Here is a 21692-nt window from a genome sequence, read left to right as displayed (position 1 = left end):
AGTTAGTTTAACAAAGAAAATTACATAACTGACTATCTGCATTAATGTTCGGAACCTATGTATTGAACGAAAGGATTATGTTCAGTACTGTATTATCGAACATAATTCTAACAGTCAGCAAACCAGTACCGAACTGCTCGAACGAAATAAGAACGACCGAAAACGACCGAGAATGCTACTGCAAGACAGATAAACTTATAAGATGATAAAGTATACGCTATACTTGATGCAAAACTTTCAAATTCAAGAGCGTTGATGATGGTAATGAAGATGACACATTCAAGATTTAAGATGATTATGAAAAATAATAGATTTAGGGTTTATGTTAGTTAGTTATGAAAAGTAATAGGTTTAGGATTTACAAACATAGAATACGTATAGTTGGAGTTTGAGGTGGAGGTGGGGGTGGGGGTGGGTGTCCAATATTATAGAGTATTAGTTCTTATTGATAGGTGGGTGTTCTATTTAATAATGTCTTTTAATATAATTTTACTTTAGGGTATAATTGTAATAAAAAAAATTTATAAAATGGGGGGTCCAAAAAATTTTGGCAGGTGCTAATAACAGCACTCTTTGTAAGACTTTATATTTTTAATTTGTTTATATATTCTATTTGTGTTTTCAATTGAAAAATAGTTTAAATATTATGTTTAAAAAGAATTTTCAATTTAAATATATTTTTTGAATTGAAAAAAATAAATGTATTATTTATCTATATATTTTAGTTTTTAAATCTAACTCTAAAAATAATAAATAAAAAAGATTATATATGCTGGTTAGTTTTTGTTTTAAAAAATAGATATAGATGTAACAATACAAAGGTATACAATCTCTACTACTGCTCTGTTAATGGTTTTGGTGGTTTGAATTGTTTTTTTATTTTAAGAACCACAAATTATAATAATTTATGTAGATGAGGCATGCTGTGATTGTAATATGTAAATAAAGTTTCAAACTTTTTTTCTATGGATGAGGCATGCAGTGATTGTAATATTCTCATTGACTATAAATTTTTTTTTGAAGAAAGTACATAAGTTGAATTATGTTAAAAATTTATAAAATTTTAAACTGCCAAACCAATTCACATCTATCCGCCAATCCACTCAATCCACATCGGTCAAATTGACAAACAGATGCAGATTAATTTTTTCTAATTCGCCAATCTAACAAACAGATTTAAAAATACCGTGATTGCAACCGGCTCGCGTCCACCTAGTGATAATTGGAGTTTCTTGATTAAAAAAAATATATATTTATATATATATATCTATCTATCTATACTATTATAAAGTGAATGTCCTGAAACTTTACTAGGCTTGAACCCATGACCATGGGTTTAAGTACGAGGAGTCATACCACTTAAGCTAATTACACATTATAATATTAATTTCATTATTATTATTTTTTTATTCCTACTTATTTAAATTGTATATATATATTTTTTTTTTCTGCCGTAATGGTTGCGAGCGAGTTAACTTTCCCTTTGCTCCATTTCGGTTGATTTGTGTTGCCTCCCTCCCTTCCTTCCTTGGAGACCAAGGTTTTGTCTATTTGTTTGTAATGTAAACACAGCGCTGGGACTGGCGAGAGTGAGAGAGAGAGAGAGCAAATCTAAATCTAGTAAATCCGTGGTGGCTTGTAGTTTGGAAATTATCATTGTTATTATTATTAATATAAATAGATTTAGGGGGGGAAATGGCGACGTTGCAGGCAGTGATGGGGAATTTGACGGCGAGCGATCGGCGGATGCTGACAGCCGTGAACAGCGGAGCATCGAGCCTCTCCTTGCTTGGCTCTGGTTTCATAGTTCTCTGCTACATCTGCTTCAAGGAACTCCGCAAGTTCTCCTTCAAGCTCGTCTTCTTCCTCGCTCTCTCTGTATGTCTGGACTGGACTCCAATCCACTCCACACACTCTCTCTCTCTCTCCTTAATTCTTATATCACTTTTTTCCTCTTACTTCTCTCGTAAATCTGTTGTTTCTAGGATTCATTTGCTAGTTCTGAATTTGGCAAATGTTAACTAATAGTTCCATGATGAAAAATAAATTGTTGGCTTTGGCTTTGTATTGCAGAATATGATCCGCCATATTCTTCTTGGAATTAGGCCTAAATCTGCTCTTCTTTCTGTAGCATGTGGCCCCTTTTCCCCTTTTATGCTCTCTTATTCCCTCTGTTTTCATTTTCTCCATATAAACTAATGTATGCAACTTCAAATTTTCTATCTTATAAATGAAAATTTCTGTCTAGGTAACTCAAAGGTTTTCTTTTATTGGTATACATCTCTATTCAATTTGTCAGTTGTTAATATATAATGTAATATATAATGTATATAGTATAATGTATACTAGTATATTATAAGATAAAGAGCATAGGGCATAGGAATCCCTTCTTCTTTCAGTTGTAAAGAAGAAACCCCACTCACCACTTTCATTATTCTGTCAAACACCACTCACACACCTTCATTATTATGTTTTCTCCTTTCGGTGCTTTCTATATATAAGCATCACTCTTGTACTCAACTGATATAACAATTACAACATTAATTCATATCTCACATGGTATCAGAGCACAGGTGTTTTGCCTAGTCTCTACATTTTTTTTCTTCGCCGACTGCTGTGTCCCTCGTCTGCATCACATTTTGACAGATTGTTGCATCTCTCGACCTTCTCTGTCTTCCTTATTGGACCACACCAGTCTCTTCGTCTCCTCACGACGAATCCACCACCACCAAATTCATCACCAGCCGACGTTCCACGCGCCTCCACGCGCCACCAGAACTTCCGGCCACGCGCATCCTCGTTCTCCGACGCGCTCTACACGCCTCTTACACTATCCCGCGCTACTGTGCGCCGCGGCCTCCTCTGCTAACGTGAGCCGCGTGTTTCTGACGTCAGCCGACGTCAGCCCTCCTGCTTTCGTGCGCCGCCTGCTGTCCTCTGCTATTGTGCGCCGCGCACTTCTCTGCTAACGTGCGCCGCGCACTTCTCTGCTAACGTGCGCCGCGCCTGTGACATCAGCCCTGTCGCCCGTGACATCATCTGTTTGACCGGATTTGTTGACCAGACCACTCCACTCACTTTGACAAGCCAATTTAGTGCCTTTCTGGTCCTATTTTTTGGTCAGTTCACTCATTTCCCACTGATTTCGACCTTCTGAATTCACTGGTACCCTCGGATTTTTTAAATTCTACCTCGAAAGTACGATTTTGCCCTCATGGATCGCCTCGACTCCTCTAACCACCCTATTTCCGTTGTTCTTGACGGGACTAACTATGTCTTATGGGCACAAGCTATGTCTGGGTTTCTCAAAGGAAAGAAACTTTGGCGCATCATCACTGGGGATGTGTGCAAACCCATCCAAGCAACCACCGAATCTGCTACCACCACGGACTCCGCTGCCAAATATGTCGATCATCTGGAGGATTGGGACAGTAAAAACTATCAGATCATTACCTGGTTTCGCAATACTTCTATTACATCTATCAGCCTTAAGTTTGGTCGGTTCCAACTTGACTCTGCTTCCTCTCCCGCCAAGGACATCTGGGATTTTTTACAAGAACGCTATCAGACTACTGGCCTTGCTCACCAATATCAGCTTTTGAGCCATCTTCACCGTATGCGCCAAGAAACAACTCAGACCATTAATGATTTCCTCTCCCAAATGTATTATGTTTGGGATCAGCTCGCTCTTTTTGAACCTCCATGGGATTGTACTAAGGATGCTGCCTTGTTTACTACTTACCGTGACCAACATCACTTGGTTCAGTTTCTCATGGCTCTTACTTCCCGTTTTGAGCCAGTACGCGCATCTCTCCTCCATCGCACTCCTTTACCCCCTCTTGAGCAAGCAATTTCTGAACTCCTGTCAGAGGAAACTCGGTTTGGTACTCTCCATCCGCACCCTGTGGACTCTGTTCTTGCTACTCCCCAGACTCGGAGTTCTCCTTCCCCACCTTCACCACAGAAGTCAACTTTCTGCAACTACTGTCAAAATCGCAGTCTTCCGTCGACTCATCTTCTGGTTAATTGTCCTGTTCGCCTCTGTCGGTTTTGCAACAAGACTGGTCCTGGTCATCTCCAGCAAGATTACTTCCGCAATCCCGCCCGTGCTTCTCGCAATGGTCCTTCCCCCGGGCATTTTTCCCGCAGCACCTCTTACTGCTCGTTCCAGTACTGAGGCCGAATACCGTGCTCTTGCTGATACTACTCAGGAGCTTCTTTGGCTTCGTTGGCTTCTTGCTGATCTGAGTGTTACCTCATTTGGTGCTACTGACCTTTTTTGTGACAATCACAGTGCTCTTCAAATTGCTCACAATGATGTTTTTCATGATCGCACCAAGCACATTGAGATTGAATGTTATTTTATTCGTCAACACGTTACTCGTGGTACTGTCCATCTCCATCCGATCTCTTCTGTTGATCAACCTGCTGATATCTTCACCAAAGCTCATTCTCCTGGCCGCTTCCTTGAACTTGTCTCCAAACTCCAGTTGGTCGATGTTTTTCCACCTTGAGTTTGAGGGGGGCTGTTAATATATAATGTAATATATAATGTATATAGTATAATGTATACTAGTATATTATAAGATAAAGAGCATAGGGCATAGGAATCCCTTCTTCTTTCGGTTGTAAAGAAGAAACCCCACTCACCACTTTCATTATTCTGTCAAACACCACTCACACACCTTCATTATTATGTTTTCTCCTTTCGGTGCTTTCTCTATATAAGCATCACTCTTGTACTCAACTGATATAACAATTACAACATTAATTCATATCTCACATCAGTAATTATCTATTTTAGAGGGGAAAATTTCACTCTTACATTATAACTGCATCGGCTTCTTGGGTGCAAGGATGATCCTACTAGATCACCAAACCATTAATGCCTTTGGGGGCCAGTTGTTGGATGTTTGGAGGGTACTCCGAGGACTAAGTTAGTGCTGGAACTGGATGTGGATGTGGAGGGTCATTGAATTCACTGTAGATAGTATATTATTCTAGTTTAGAATAAATGTAAATAATGACCGTAAACACTGCTATTGACACTTTCCTTTGGACAAAAAAGGCTTCTTGATGATTGCGGACCCATAGCCTTCACTTGAGGCTTCCAAAGCCTATTAGCCAGGCAATAGATATAGCATCAGTTAATAAATGTTGATGACTAGTTAAATTTTATATTATGTACTACTGTTAATAACTAATTGAAAACAAGTATTCAATGACATTAGAAATAATGTATAATAGACATAGCAGAAGTTAATTATACAAAATTGTGGGCTTTGAACATCATTGGTGCTTATTATACTTTTCTAGCTATGCAATGGATGTGGCACTTTTTTAAAGTACACATTGAAAATTTACCTTTACTAGTGGTAACAGATGTGATAAATAACTGAAAAGAAGTATCAGTTGCATAAGTAATAATGTTTAATAGATATAGCAGTAGTTAATTTTACAAAAATTATGGGCTTTGAACATCATTGGTGTTATTCTTCATTGTAATATCAATCTGCACGGTAGATGTAGAATGCTACTTTATGCCTTCTATTTTGAAAGTTAAATATTGGATACAATACAACTTAAGTCTATTCATTGATCATTCATTTACTTATTGCTTTTATTAAATGCTTGAGGAATTAATCTATTCGATTTTTTTTGCATGCAGGACATGCTTTACAGTTTCTTCAGCATTGTTGGGTATGCATATCAGTGTCAAGTGATATCAGCGTTTTTCTTGTAAGGTGATGTAATTGCTGATGGGTTCCTTTCCTTGCTGCAGGGATCCGTCTAAAGGATTGTTTTGTTATGCTCAGGGCTATAGCACCCATTTTTTCTGCGTGGCTTCTTTCCTGTGGACTACTACAATTGCCTTTACTCTTCATCGTACAGTTGTCAGACACAAAACAGATGTTGAAGATTTGGAGCCTGTTTTTCACTTGTATGTTTGGGGTATGCAAGTATCTTTTACCTCAAAAAGCTTCTTGCGAGATATTTATGAGATTGGTTTAGTATATGTAAGAATTTATGTATTATTGATTGATGTCTTGATTGATAGATTACAAGATGCATTAATTACAATTCCTATACAATCTATATATAGAAGAAAATGTGGTAGTAGGTGTAGTGGAGGTGATAGTGGGTTAGGTGAAGTGGAGTGTGTAGTGGAGTAGAGGTAGGTGAAGTGGAGTGTGTAGTGGAGTAGGTGAAGGTAATGTGGTAGTAGGTGTAGTGGAGGTGATAGTGGGTTAGGTGAAGTGGAGTGTGTAGTGGAGTAGAGGTAGGTGAAGTGGAGTGTGTAGTGGAGTAGGTGAAGGTAAAGATGGGAAATTCTAACAGCCCCCCGCAAACTCAAGGAGGAGAGAAACTAACCAACTTGAGTTTGGAGAGAGTAACAAAACAAGAAAATACATAAAAATAAAAAAGGATAGGAGACACTGTATGGTCGTGTCAGACCGTTGGTGAAGACACTGTATGGGGTGTCATAACGTTGTAGAGGACACTGTATGGTGGTGTCAGACCGATGTAGAAGACAGTTTATGGGGTCATGTCGGACCGTTGTAGAAGACAATGTTGTGACAGTTTACGGAGTCTTGCTGGACCCTTGTAGAAACTAACCGGAATCAATGTCGGGACAGTTTACAGAGTCTTGTCGGACCCATAAAGGAGCTAACCGGAATCAATGTCGGGACAGTTTACAGAGTCTTGTCGGACACTTGTAAAAACTAACCGGAATCAATGTCGGGACAGTTTACAGAGTCTTGTCGGACTCTTAAAAAGTTGCACCCTCAAAAGGTGTGCCCAATTTTGTCAAAAGGCGTGCCATCAAAAGGCGTGCCCAATTCATCAAAAGGCGTGCCATCAAAAGGCGTGCCATCAAAAGGCGTGTCCACTTTGTCAAAAGATGTGCCATGAAAAGGCGTGCCAGTTTGTCGGGCGGCAAGAGGCGCGCGATACGCGTGGCTGCCTCGGCTATTTAACCAAGACGAAGGCTGAGGCTGAGGCATACCATTCTGAAACCTCTGAAACCAACCCTTCGCTGAAAAAACTCTGCCTCTGCGGAGAGAGAAACTGTGGAACACTTTGTTGCCATTCTGTCACCAACCCTTCCGAACATTACCAGTCTGAAATTGCTATTTCGCTGAAACACTTAGCAACCCAAAAACATGGCCTCTTCTTCCCGTCCAGCTACCCAGAACCTGCTCACGCTCTTTCCAGAACTGAACGAGCCCACAAGAGAAATAACTGGTGCGGTGGCCAGTGAACCTCAACCAAACACCTCTGGTTTTGCTCCATTGAACTTTCCGATGCGGTCGGTGGAGCAAAAAATGGCGGTGCAAACTGATATTGAGGCTAATCAGTATACTCTGAAGTCATGCGTGGAAACCATGACGGCGGTCACAAATTTGTCGAACCGGCTGCAGAGTAGGACAAATGAGGTGCAGCATTTAAATTCCCAGCTGGCTCTGCTCCAACGCATGTATAAGGATGCGCGAGCAGAGATAAGTGTGCTGAAAGCAGAAAATAAGGAGCTGAAGCGGAAGGCCACTGTGATGTTCCGATTTGGAGGTCCGCCGTATGCTGCAGTGGAGGAGTATGGAGGAGTGAACGTGCTCGGCGGCGTAGGAAACACGGAGGCAGCACCGTCAAGGGCCGCCCAGGACGGAGGAAAGAAGAAGAGATCTGCAGCAGAGTAGAGAAGAAAAATCCCACTGTGGGTGTTGGGTGTGTTATAGTGGTGGTTTTTTTTTTTTTTTTTTTTTTTTTTTTTTTTTTTTTCTCGTGTAAAATTATGATCGGGGTTGATCCTGACATGAATAAAATAAGTGTGTTTGGCAAACTCGAATGGTAGGTGTGGTAAGGCAGAAAAATCAACTGGAATGAATTTTTTTTTTTTTTTTTTTTTGTGAAAATAATAATAATAATAATAATATTAATATGGAAATCATGGAGTGGGCGGTGGTACAAAAATATTGTGTAGAAAAAGAGGGAGATGGTGGAAAAGAGAGGCCACTCATGTTATTAAAATAAATTAAGGAATTAAAAAAAGTGATATTGGTTTTGTTTTCAAAAAAGATGGATTAAAATAAATATAAAAAAAGAAAAAGAAAGTGGAGACCATGATGAAAGGTGGGAACAAGTGTGCTGGTGCTGTGTTGTAATGGTCAGAAAGAGAGATAAGAAAATAAAATAAAATAAATTTCAAGGTGCTGTGTTGTAATGGCATTGAAATATCCACCATCATAAAGAGTATCAGTGGTGCTGCATATGTTTATGAGCATTATTTGAGGCCTTTCTTTCTTAACCCACAGCAGACTGTTAACGTCTAGTATGTCCCAAGGAAGAAGGACATCTTCAGTAAGCCAGATGACATTCTAACTGCTGCTGAGAAGTACATAGAAGAACATGGCCCGGAAGCATTTGAGAAGCTTGTTAGCAAGGATAGGGAAACCAAGTTCAGGAGTAGCAATTACACGTATTTTGATGAGGACCACAGCTATTGAGCATTGTTTGGCTGAGGGAAACACCTTTTTTCCGCTGCTGTTAGGAGTATCTTTCCGGTGGAGAAGCTGCTATGGACTATTTGGGGAGAGTGATGTCGAAAGCCGGAGCCTTGGATCTCGCCACCGGCGTCGGCGGAAAGATCGAGAAAGACGATGTTCTCTCCGCTGTCCAGAAGTATGAGCAGTATCACGGCTACTATGATGCCGAGAGAGAATGAGATGTTATGAAGATATGATGAGGAGGTAGGTATGTAGTAGACAATTCTAGCGGACTAGGTTGAGGTCCGGCGGGCGGCCAAGGCGAGGTTGCCGCCCGCCGGTGAAGCGAAAAAATATTAAATTCTTAACCTTGCTCTGATACCATGTAAGAATTTATGTATTATTGATTGATGTCTTGATTGATAGATTACAAGATGCATTAATTACAATTCCTATACAATCTATATATAGAAGAAAATGTGGTAGTAGGTGTAGTGGAGGTGATAGTGGGTTAGGTGAAGTGGAGTGTGTAGTGGAGTAGAGGTAGGTGAAGTGGAGTGTGTAGTGGAGTAGGTGAAGGTAATGTGGTAGTAGGTGTAGTGGAGGTGATAGTGGGTTAGGTGAAGTGGAGTGTGTAGTGGAGTAGAGGTAGGTGAAGTGGAGTGTGTAGTAGGTAAGGAGTAGGTGAAGTGGAGGTGGTAGTGGTGTAGTGGGTTAGGTTTAGTGGATTTTAACAGTATATCTCATAATTGCCTTGTTTGCACTTATGTCTCTGCAGTTGCATTAAAAAGTGGTTGGTTTGTGAACATTTTTATGAAACCATTTGCTTCCATGCAATTGCACATATCCCTTTCATGAAGCTAATAGTGAATATTGAATTACTTCAACAGGAACTTCTCTGGTTATGACAGTCATACGTTCTATTGGTAATGACCATGGGCATTTCGGTGAATTAGGTGCATGGTGTTGGACACAAACAGGGCGCACAGGAAAGGTAGGCATTGGGTAGACTTTTCCTGCAGGCATTCTGGCTTTACTTTGTTTCCTACTTAGTTTTTCAGACTTGGTTAATTATGTAAAACTTTTGCCATTTTTTATTGTGAATTCCAATATACTTTCATTATATGAGTTGCTTTTAGTGCCCGGCTTTCTTGCCCTTGGAATTCTAACTTTTGAAAAAAAAAGTACTTTAGCGAAAGTCTATACTTGACAAATCTTACCTGTCTCAGGACCAAGTAGAATATAGCATGAAATTCATCAATTCTAGTATTTTTGGCATTAAATATGAGGTACATAAAAATGAATGGCCCTTTGAACAGATTAGCAATTGGATTTAGAGAAGCCATATTCTCTCCTTACTATTTGTTACCTTCTTGGAAAGATAAACATATTGTAGACCATGTCAAATTGTCAATGGATCTTGCTGAAATTGACAACAGCATAGAAATTCATGCAAGACTATTTGTTAAACTTACTCCAGTGCCTAATTGTACACCATTTGTTCATCCACACTCCAAAATCATTCCTTCTAATGATTCGTTTGGGAAGTTGGCTATTTTAGTATCCTAAAATTTTTGTGTTTGGGAAGATGGTTGGATTTTTTTGTAGTTGGATGTGATATTTGTGAGAAAAAATGTGAAGTGATTATGAGTTTGATGTGACTTTTAGGAGTATGTCCATGTTTCTAATTTTGTGACTTTTAGGAGTGGCTTTTTCTTGACCATGAGATTAGAATAAAGTAATAAATATTTTTGGAATGTAAATATGATGTTGAGATATGAAGTTATGAACTATATATCTTGTCTGCAATGTCATTGATTTGCATTTTGTTCACAGAAGTTTAAAACTTTTCCATTTGTCCTACAGGCGGTTCACTTCATAACATTTTACGTGCCATTATGGGGTGCAATTATTTTCAATGGTGTCACATACTTTCAAGTGATACGCATGCTAAACAATGCGACACGTGTATGTACTCATTTACCTATTTTCCTTCCCCCTTTTTTTATACTTTTTTTTTTGAATTTATAAATCTTCATTGTCTCTTGAAGTGGGATACTGATTGTTGAATTGGCTTGATGCGTTTGTACACCTGTTGAAGTCATAATGATAATGTTTAAAATTTCAGATGGCAGTGGGAATGTCAAACCGGGCATACCAACAAGATGCACGGGCAGACATGAAGGTATGCTGTGCTTCAATTTGGTTTTCTGATAATTGAGTGGAAAAAAGACCTGCTAAAAGGAATATCTCTTCACTGTTTGCATTATATTATCCCTTGTTGCATGTCTCATCAGCCATGTCATTCATAACTTTTTCACTTTGGACTCTCATTTGAATGGCATTAACTAAGGTCTCAAGCAAAATTTTCAGGTCTTGACTTTTTCCCCCTTCTACTAAAACTAGCTTCTGACCACAGAACAACTTCCTGTTTTATGTGAGAAATCATTATAACTGAAGATAACTTGTTCCTTATGCTTTTTTTAATCAGTGTTAGAATTTATCATCACCTACCACCACTACCACCTCACCTACTCCACTAAACCTAACCCACTACACCACTACCACCTCACCTACTCCACTAAACCTAACCCACTACACCACTATCACCATCCACTACACACCATCCACTACACCTACATCTATATAAGGAACCATTTGTAATAGACAGAATATGTATCAATATATCAAACAACATCAATAAACATCAATCAATAATACATAAATTTTTACATGGTATCAGAGCAAGGTTAAGATCTTAGTATTTCTCGCTTCACCGGCGGGCGGCAACCTCGCCTTGGCCGCCCGCCGGACCTCAACCTATTCCGCTGTCATCTCTATCAATACATAAATATACATACCTACATAGATACAACCTTGTAATTGAATCAATCGATCGAGCTCTCTCAAGAAACCTGGATGCGTTCTTGTCGTTCTTCGAATCTCAGTCGTCGTCTCGCAACAGCTGGAGTTTTTCAACATCCACACCTCCAGCAGCCTCAGCAGCACCGTCGAGTCCTCCAGTGGCCCCAGACTCTCGATTCCTCAGCTGCCGCCGCCGAGACCTTCTCCATGAAATCACGCCACCGAGAGGAGGTTGCGTTCTCCATGAAATCACGTTCTTGAAGAGATGGTTTTAGCCTTGAGAAGCCATGATCTCTTCATTTATTTTGGTCATGGAAGCGGAGCACAGTATATTCCAGGGCATGAAATTCAGAAACTTGAAAAATTGTGCTGCTACTCTCCTGATGGGTTGCAGTAGTGGATCTCAACTTTCTTTTTCCTTTTTTTTTTATTATTTTACTAGCCCACTCAACTTTCTTTTTCTTTTTTTATTATTTTCCTCCCTCTTATGAAACGTACACGAAACACAACTTGCTTTACACCTGTATCTCTTTTCTCTCTCTGGTCCCTTTATTTTCTCTCCACCACCGCCCATGCTTTTCTCATTAATATATTATTATTATTATTATTAAAATAAAAAAAAAAAAACAAACTTTCTTTTGTTTTATTATCACTTTCTTTTTTTTCTAATCACGCTCTCTTGATTCGTCCTGTTCTCCACTCCCACCTTTATTATTTTTATTCATTATTATCTCTTCATCATCCCTATGCTCATCCAAAAAAAAAAAAAAAAAAAAAAAAAAACATTCCAAATACCATTGCTGTTTTTCACAAATCCGTGTGATCACGATTTGCACTCCAACACCAACCATATTTTATTCATCTCAGGGGTCACCCCCGATCACAATTTTACACAAAAAAAAAAAAAAAAAAAAAAAAAACCAACACCAACAGCTTTGTTTTCTTTTCTGCAGCCGGCCACCAACCGACCTCACTTCTTCGCCTATTCCGCCGGTCTCTTCTTTTTGCCTCCGTCTTGGGCGGCCCTTGACGGTATTGCCTCCGTGCTTCCTAGACCACCAAGCAAGTTGCCTCCTCCCTGCTCCTCCACTACAGCATATGGTGGACCTCCAAATCGGAACATCACGGTGGCCTTCCGCTTCAGCTCCTTGTTTTCAGCCCTTAGCACACTTATCTCTGCTCGCGCATCCTTATACATGCGTTGGAGCAGAGCCAGTTGGGCGTTTAAATGCTGCACCTCATTTGTCCTACTCTGCAGCCGGTTTGACAAGTTTGTGACCGCCGTCATGCTTTCCACACATGCCTTCAAAGTATACTGATTGGCCTCCACATCCGACTGCACTGCCATTCTTTGCTCCACAGACCGCATCGGAAAGTTCAGCGGAGTAAACTCCGGGGCACTCGGTTGAGGTTCCAGTGCCACCGCTCCAGTTCTCTCTCTTGTTGACTCGTTGAGGTCGGGAAAGAGAGTGAGCAGACTCCGGGAAGATGAAGCCATTTTCTGGGCTACAAAGTGTTCCACCGTTTCTCTCTCCGAAGAGGCAGAGTTTTTTTCAGAGAAGGGTTGGTTTCAGAGGTTTCAGAATGGTATGCCTCAGCCTCAGCCTTCGTCTTGGTTAAATAGCCGAGGCAGCCACGCGTATCGCGCGCCACTTGCCGCCAGACGACAAACGGGCACGCCAACCAAGGCACTCACGTGCCTCGCCATCATGTCCGGCACACCTTTTGATGAATTGGGCACGCCTTTTGATGGTACGCCTTTTGACAAATTTGGGCACACTTTTTGAGGGCACGACTTTTGAGGGCTCACTATATATCTCCATATATATATTTATTTGGGCAGCCTATATACACCATCATACAGTGTATTTTTTAGGGGTCCGACAAGACTCTGTAAACTGTCCCGACATAGATTCCGGTTAGTTTCTACAAGGGTCCGACAAGACTCTGTAAACTGTCCCGACATTGATTCCGGTTAGTTTCTATAAGGGTCCAGCAAGACTCTGTAAACTGTCACAACAACTGTCACAACATTGTCTGCTACAACGGTCCGACATGACCCCATAAACTGTCTTCTACATCGGTCTGACACCCCCATACAGTGTCATCTACAACGTTATGACACCACCATACAGTGTCCTCTACAACGTTATGACACCACCATACCGTGTCTTCACCAACGGTCTGACACGACCATACAGTGTCTCCTATCATTTTTTTATGTATTTTCTTGTTTTGTTCCTCTCTTCAAACTCAAGTTGGTTAGTTTCTATCCTCCTTGAGTTTGCGGGGGGCTGTTAGAATTTATCATCACCTACCACCACTACCACCTCACCTACTCCACTAAACCTAACCCACTACACCACTACCACCTCACCTACTCCACTAAACCTAACCCACTACACCACTATCACCATCCACTACACCTACATCTATATAAGGAACCATTTGTAATAGACAGAATATGTATCAATATACCAAACAACATCAATAAACATCAATCAATAATACATAAATTTTTACAATCAGCAACAAAATATATGATATATACATATATTTTTATCGGCTATATATTATTTAAAAGTAGAGAAGGAAAAGAAAAAGATGTCGGTACAAGAAATCCACCAAGAAAAAGAAAAAGACAAATAGGCAACAGGGTCACATAAGGAAAAACAGCCTTCTAATCTCTAGAGATCAAAAACAAAGGCACTCCCTGTTAAGGGGAAGAAACCGAAACCCAAAAAGATGACAACAAACTTGTCCCACAGATCACACTGTCTCAAAACTTGTCATTATTTTTTATTTTTTATTTATTGCATTTCTTTCCATCCAAATAACCCAAACCACGACACATATAACACTATTCCATAGAACTTATTCTGCTTCAATGATTGGTGACTACTCTTACAAGATGTTGAGAACCCTGTTAAAATTGTATTTTTCACTAGGAATGTATTTTATTCATTCTTTTCATTATGGCATGTTTGGCGTGATGCTCCAAGTAGGTAGAAGCCCAAGGATTTATTTGTACTTTGAGATTGGGAAGTGGGTTATAATCCACTTCCCAGATTATAACCCACTTCCTCTCTCACAAAAAAGCTGCTTATGAGCAGCTTTTCACCAAAAAACTGATTATTTTATAACTATCTTCCCAAAATAGCCAAGATGTTTAATTATTTTTCCCATTACCGGGTACTAATAGGTATCTCCAAGTCTTGGAATCAAACTTACAGGAAAGAGAAGGCAGCATACCTCTAACCCTTTTATTTTATTTTATTTTATTTATTTATTTATATTTATTATTATTTATTTTTTTCTGAATTTACATTTACAGGCTTTAAACCGATGGGGTTATTATCCACTCATTCTAATAGGATCATGGACTTTTGGCACAATCAACCGCATTCATGATTTTATTGAGCCAGGCCATAAAATCTATTGGCTTTCATTTCTTGACGTTGGGATGGCTGCACTTATGGTAAATCCTACCAACCATAGGCAAAGCTCTATCTTGGTCTCCTTGTTTTCAGTAGAAGCTTTTTTGGCGTGTGTTTCTCAGTAGACTGTGTTCTTTATTTTGATTACAAATCAAGGTTTTGGATACTAGCTTTTTCAATGTCTGTTTGTTTGTAGGCAGGGCTGTTTCTTTTTTACTGTATACTTAACCTCCTCAAATTGGCTATTTTTTTGTTCATTATTTATTTTTCTGATAAGTCTTGTATTGGCTATTTATCAAAGTATTTATTAAGAGAAATGCTCTTTATTTTCCTTTTTTGCACCCGTGACACATGCAAGGTGCCGATATAGGGTTTCAGACATATGTTTTAGGGGCTGTGTTATATGGACTAGGGTATGAGCATTGGGTGTGGAAGCATGTTCAAGCATGACATTCATAAACTTAAATCTTAAGATATTGGGATATGTGTCCAAAAATTAGATATGGATATGCGGACGTGTTATGGACATTTATATATATTGCATATTGTATAATATTTCTGAGATAAGATAATGTAAATTATGTAGAAATATACTTGAAATAAAATAGGAGATTAGAAGATTAGAAGATTCTAGTGTCTAAATTGGGTATGGGTGTTGGGCAGATATCTCACATCTTTCTCCATATCATATATTCGGTGGACACGGGTACTTTGGAGAAAATAAAAGAGTCCATGTAACACAACTTAGAGGAGATGATTTTGATTGGATCATTTTATAACTGATATAACCTTCAACTATAATGTGTCATCGCAGGTTGTTTTGAACTATATCAAATTGTCCATGCAACTTAGCCTGTTAGAATCTCGGAGATGTTCAAGAAATTATAGGAAATTGGGAACCATGTAACGAAAAATTTATCATTTTCTGTCTGATAGACGTGCTCTGCTGCATGATACCTGTTCTATGGAGTTGTAAATGTCTTGTGCTTATATTAGAAGCTAACTAGCTAACTTCTCGAATTCTTTTTTAGGGCTTGTTCAACTCAATAGCATATGGCCTTAACTCTTCAGTGCGCCGGGTGATATATGAAAGATTGGATCTGTAAGTCACAAATGCTGTATCCTTTACCGAATGTGTTAAGAATTTCTGAGTTGTCTATTGAGATCCTCCATATATCTTACTACGAGAACCTTCTAGGCTGCACTCAGCATTCTTTTTAAAAATAGGCCTTCTTTGAAGCTAAAAAGCAAATTCTCAATCCAAGATTGAAAAGATGTGGCAATACAGTCATAAGAACTCCAATCATTATAATTATCAAATTAATGCTAGCCTTCCAATTATTGGATGCTTCATGCTGCTTATATTTTGGCTGGAGGAGAGAGCCGGATAGGGGAACTGGTATATAGTTGGGAGAAAGGCTATTTTCACCTAGTTTTTATGGGTTGTTTTGGTCTCTTAAATTGCTGTACATCCTATGTTCATGCTTGTTTCTTGTTCACTTTTCCTTTATTTTATTATATGTTTACTTAACTACATTTATTGAGGTGTATGGATCTGACATATTTCGCCAGGTTACCAGACAGGTTTCGAAGATGTCTCCCAAAGAACTGGAAATCCAGAGGCCAGCAGCAAGACAGCGAACTAGTCTCATTGAAGGTTCAAGACCACCAATAGCAATTAGGACATGTTATCGTAGTGCATTCACCTGCAAAATGGTCAATCCTAAAATAAGGTTCCAACATTTGTTTGTCAAATTTGATCGGAGTAGGGATGAACATGAAAACAAGGAATACAGCTCTCACTGCTTCATGCGAAGTGTTGTGGATGCAATGCCTCTCATTAAAACATGTCCAGTATGATTTGTCGGATCATTCCATTGGTCAGTTTGTGGCCTTTTTTTGGTTTCTTCCTTTGTAAAACACTGCTGCCCTTGTGCTCCAGAGGATGCTTATGGAAGTTTCCCCCAGAGATCTCAGTTGAGATGGGCTGGCTATTCCCCAAGTAGAATCTCTGCCAGAGGTTTGTGGTTTCTGCTGTGATCACGGCATTGTAAAGAATTGAATTCCTTTGATTGTATCAGGAGAGGCTGAACATCTTTTACTGATTCATCTAGCATTGGTGATTAACAATTTTTTTTTTTTTGGTTTATGAGTGCGTCATTACTCCATTATTTTTATGATTAACATGAAGTTCTGATTTCTTTCTTTCTTTCTTTCTCTACCTCTTTGCTTACGTATTTTAATAATTGAAGGGTGTGTTGGTTGAGAATTGGCACATAACATACCTAGTTCAGCAATGGCAAAGGGTACACTTGAGGTGTCTTATTGTTTGATGCAGTTCTTTTTTCTTTTCTTTTTTTTTGATGCAGTTTTTTGTGTATTAAAAATTGATAATTAAAAAATAGAAGTTAAAAATATTTCTCTCCTAACTTTTAAATAATTTTTTTTTTTAGTTTATTTAAACTATTTTTACTTAATAACCTATGATTAGAAATTATATCCAACGGTTGATACAAATTTTCAACTTAAAATTTTAAGATGTAACAAACACCCCTATTATGTAGTGTTTGTTTCGAAGGTATTTGATTCAACCAAATTAGAGAGGTGTCAAAAACAACTCTTGAAAATATATTAATTTTCATTTTTTCTATCTGAATTTAGGCCCGTTCTTTATTGAGGCCTATTGTTTCCGAGTCAGGAGCCTCTCCTTGCAAGCTTGTGCTTGCGTCCGTCCTTGCAGGCCTTTGGGTCTATTTTTAGGTCCAATTTTGATAATTCGAACCGTTTATATTTTATGATTTATTCAGTATATCATACCTGTAAAAAATTAAGTTGATCGGATATCAGAAAGTATGTGTTTGAAAAATTGAACTAAACACTATTTTTTAAAGAATTTAATAAACAGTTTTCCGAACATATGCTTTCTGATATCCGATCAACTTGATTTTTTACAGGTATGATATACTGAATAAATCATAAAATATGAACGGTTCGGATTGTCAAAATTGGGCCTAAAAGTAGACCCGAAGGCCTGCAAGGACGGGCGCAAGCTGCAAGGAGAGGATCCTCACTCTATTGTTTCCCTCTGCTGCCATTGAGAGAGAGAGAGAGAGAGAGAGAGAGAAAGCCTGGCATTTTTGTTTCTATTTGCGAAGAGGAAGGAACGAAGGAAGGGCCAAAGCCAGTTTCTGACTTGCTAACTTGCTACTAGTAGTAGTAGGAGGTGGTTTTTATGGGCTGGTTTCATTTCCATATATGAATTTCTTTCTTTTCCAATTATGTAGCAACTTTTTTTTTCCCCATCTGCTGTTTGTCCGTCTAGACGAGCATAGCATTCATCCTCAACGTCATCCTCGTTGTAGAAGAACAAGAGCGGCAAGAAAAGTAGCCAGTAAAAAGATCCGTTTTATTAATTAAGCGTTGATTAAAAGAAACAGCTCCAAAAAACCAAAAAAAAATGAAAAAATGAAAATCAACAACCACCCCCAACCATTTCGACATTCATTTATTCACAAGGATACAATTACACACATACAGATTTGAAAAGAAAAGACAATAAACGCAAGAGAAAGAAAGGGAGATGTGTCTGTAATATAGAAAAGCTCCCCCATCTATGGGTATTGGTTGGGGGGGGGAACACACACACACACACACACACACTGAGATCTTCAGATCCAATCACAGAAAAGCTCCCCGGATATTTCAGATCCAAAGTCTCCCACCATCAAACCATTCAGATTATTATATATGGTTTTTAAGCACAGGCGCAAGGATTGTCAAGGAGAAGCAAATCTTGATCGGCACTCCTGAAGAGCAAGTAGCCAAAGGCGAGGCCGACGACGATGGCAAGGAAGACGCCGGCGTTGAAAGACATGACGGCGAGCATAAGGAGGTATCCGAGGGCGGAGTTGACCCCGAAGAGGAGGGCTCCAGCGAACCTGGCAGGGCTCCAGCGGCCGCCAGAGGAGGAGGAGAGCAGCTTATGGTAGAGGAGAGGGGTATGATGATCATCTATGATGGAAGGGGAGGGAGGAGGAGGAGGAGGAGTAGGAGTCTTGTTGTTTAAGGAGGAGAGAATCAGTTTGAAGCGGAGGCGTCTGTCTTCCAAGTACTGATAGAAGACGGAGAAGAGGAGGCAGGCGCAGAGGGTGAGGGCGTACTCCGTCCATGTCTCCGTCTTCCACGAATCCAACAACAGCGTTACCTTCCTTCCCCAATAAAAGGTCATGTGCATCATCTCTTCTTCCCTTCTCTGATCTCTTCTTAATACTTACTTGATACTACCACCTCTACTACTACTAATCAATATGTTGTTTTTTCCGATCCGATTCGATCTCATCCAATGGAAGATAGGTAGGGAGAGAAGAGAATAGGGAAATTTGGAAAGAGAGAGGAATGTTTTGCTTTTTGCTTCGAGGGGTAAAGAAAAAAATAAAAGATTAAAAATAAAAAAAAATGAATGAGGAGAGAACGAGGAATTGTGAATTTCTTTCTTTCTATCTATCTAACGCCTATCTATTACCAACCAACCAACCCAACCAACACGTCTGTGGTGAGATGAGTCAGTACAACCTTCAACCTTTGCCTTTGCCTTTGCCTTTGCCTTTGCCTTGCCATGTACTTCTAAGATAGGATGAGCCTTTGTAATGTACTACTTCTTCATTGCTGTCGTATCGTATGGTATCCTATGAGGAGAAATTATTCAACGAGTCATGTTTTATTTTAGGGGAGGCTTCTTTCTAATTTATCGTGTGGATTAGAGTATATTGTTAGGTTAGTAAGATTTATTATAAGTTCTATTTTAATAATTCGAACTGTCAATGTATAGAGCTCGTTAAGTATTTCATAATTGTAAAAAATCATGTTGATCAAAGTAGCTCTTTGATCAGAAAAGTTTTTAAGGTTTTGAAGGTAAATGGGTTTTGAAGGTGAAATTTGAAAAAGATGAATGGGTGATGATGAGGGTGGATAGCCTCGTAAAGCCTAACTCATGATGTAAAGGGTGTGTAGACTTAATTATGAAATGAAATGTTTCAAAATTTATGATGTCATTTTTAATAATTTCATTTGAGATTATTATTATAATAAAAAAAATTAAAAAATAAAATATTTAAAATAATTGATTAAGTTACTAATAACATCACTTAGGTCTCGTTTGACAACATCATTTTTTAGTCTAAAAGTTAAAAAATCACTAAAAAAATCAAAAAGTTAACAACTTATATCAAAAAATTAAAGATTTCTTTTTCTTTCTAATTTTTGCAAATCTTTTAGAAAAAAAAAAGTCATCCAAAGCATATTATTTTTTTATATCATATTTTAATTAAAAAATAATAAAAAAAACTATTAAAAAAATATGTTCCAAGCCTAAAAAAAAATAAAGCCGTTTATAAATAAATAAATAAATATTTGCAGTACAAAGCTCCCGTTAAAAAGGGTAAAATGTAGTACATACTCGTACTGCCAAACGAGGCGCCACCCTTGAACCCTTCATCCACTTCTCTCAGAATAAAATAAAAAATAAACAAAAAAAATTACAATAATAGTAACTAATGTTTAACACTTGTTTTTTTGTTCAAGTATCTACCGTTTGAATTTTATCAATTAGATCCTTAAAATATTAAATTTGAATCAATTGTTTTAGAAGGTTGATTAAAAGTTAATTTTTTTGACTTTTTATTTTTTAAAATGTATAAAAAAAATCAAGAACTTGGTTTTCAGTTTTCCAAAACATTTTTCAGAAAATTCTACTTTCTTATTTTCCGTGTTTTTTTATTTTTACTGAATTTTTTTAATATTTTAAATAATTTTTTTACTTTTTAGACACACCTAACATAAATACACTTAAAAAGTAAAAAAATTGTAAAAAAAATCAAGAATTCAGTATATTTTTTATATTTTTATGTATTTATTAATTTTTAAAATATTTTTTTACAATTTTTTTACTTTTTAGATACATCTAAATAAGGTGCATCTAAAAAAATAAAAAAAAAATGTTTAAAATTTTAAAAATATTCACTAAAAACAAAAAAACTAAAAAACTAAAAAAGTTAATTTTCAAAAAACTTAATCCAGAAAACTCAAACCAAACACAGTGAAGGTGACCCAAAATAAGTTAAAAGTCTTTTTTAGGTGTCGTTTGGGAAGAGCTCATTTGGGCTCTTTTGGCTCTTTGAGCTACAAAAGACAGAATAGGCTATTTGAGCCACAACAAATAAAAAATCACATCCAACCCATAATCATTACACTCTTTTCTCACAAAAAAGTTAAAAAAGTCAAAAAGTCAAAAAGCCCTTCCCAAACCAAGCTTTTGAGCCCAGGCTCAAATAGCCAAAAAAGCCAAAAAACCAACCCACTTCCCAAACGGAGGCTGAGCCAAGTTCAATACAAAAATAAAATATAAGCCCAAAGGTTATATAAAATTATTATAAGGCCCAAATTTTAATTTATTGTTAACTTAATTATCTTCCACACGTGTGTTTTAGAATTAATATGAAAGTTTAGTTTATCAATTTTCTCAATATTAATATGTGAGCATTAAATACACTGAAGAAGTCGAATAAAATAATTTAAATAACAGTAGTACTGCACTCCAAATAATTATCAAACAAAATAACAATTAGGTTATTAAAAGAACTTAACAAAAATCTGAAAGAAAATCAATTAGAAATTATACTTCAAGTTCGACATCTATTACTAGATAAATGTAAGTAATAACTCTTGAAAAAAATACAAATAATTATCCTTATCATTATCTTTAAAGAGTAACTCTCCAAGAGAATCTTTTGAATTAATACCACCAGAAAAATAAAGAAATATATCTAAGTGATTATAGTTTAAATGAATTATAAATAATGGCAAAATAAAAAAAAAAAGATAATAAAATGAAATCTAAAATAATATTAAA

The 21692-nt window shown here is 37.8% G+C and overlaps 2 protein-coding genes across 5 annotated transcripts; one reads left to right on the top strand and one right to left on the bottom strand.

Moving 5' to 3' along the window:
* Positions 1 to 1412: 1412 nt before the first annotated feature.
* GCR1 (G-protein-coupled receptor 1) lies at positions 1413 to 16994 on the top strand. Of its 4 annotated transcripts, none has more exons than XM_082901115.1 (9): positions 1413 to 1878; positions 5669 to 5700; positions 5783 to 5952; positions 9374 to 9477; positions 10350 to 10451; positions 10612 to 10668; positions 14683 to 14826; positions 15817 to 15887; positions 16358 to 16994. In XM_082901115.1, the coding sequence occupies exons 1-9, from the start codon at positions 1696 to 1698 to the stop codon at positions 16458 to 16460; spliced, it is 966 nt and encodes a 321-aa protein (XP_082757241.1). In that variant the 5' UTR covers positions 1413 to 1695; the 3' UTR covers positions 16461 to 16994. The 4 variants fall into 4 exon arrangements, with proteins under 4 accessions (XP_082757241.1, XP_082757242.1, XP_082757239.1 ...); XM_082901116.1 differs by having other exon boundaries at positions 15817 to 15903; positions 16331 to 16994; XM_082901113.1 differs by having other exon boundaries at positions 14551 to 14826.
* Positions 16995 to 18401: 1407 nt separating this feature from the next.
* Positions 18402 to 19819, bottom strand: LOC114310155 (copper transporter 5.1). Its single transcript, XM_028256064.2, has one exon. The coding sequence runs from the start codon at positions 19020 to 19022 to the stop codon at positions 18540 to 18542; it is 483 nt and encodes a 160-aa protein (XP_028111865.1). The 5' UTR covers positions 19023 to 19819; the 3' UTR covers positions 18402 to 18539.
* Positions 19820 to 21692: the final 1873 nt, after the last annotated feature.

Source organism: Camellia sinensis, chromosome 13, assembly GCF_055761805.1.
Source record: "Camellia sinensis isolate YWXY chromosome 13, ASM5576180v1, whole genome shotgun sequence".
Lineage (NCBI taxonomy): Eukaryota > Viridiplantae > Streptophyta > Magnoliopsida > Ericales > Theaceae > Camellia > Camellia sinensis.
The sequence above is the reverse complement of the archived record's forward strand: the minus strand, read 5'-3'. Positions and strand labels throughout refer to the sequence as shown.

Excerpts from the sequence above, each read along its gene's own strand:
- GCR1 (XM_082901113.1), top strand. The coding sequence starts at position 1,696 with ATGGCGACGTTGCAGGCAGTGATGGGGAATTTGACGGCGAGCGATCGG. Across the intron at positions 5,953-9,373 it reads TTTTCACTTGTATGTTTGGG|GAACTTCTCTGGTTATGACA; the intron begins GTATGCAAGTAT and ends TTACTTCAACAG. Across the intron at positions 14,827-15,816 it reads TTGGGATGGCTGCACTTATG|GGCTTGTTCAACTCAATAGC; the intron begins GTAAATCCTACC and ends ATTCTTTTTTAG.
- LOC114310155 (XM_028256064.2), bottom strand. The coding sequence starts at position 19,022 with ATGATGCACATGACCTTTTATTGGGGAAGGAAGGTAACGCTGTTGTTG.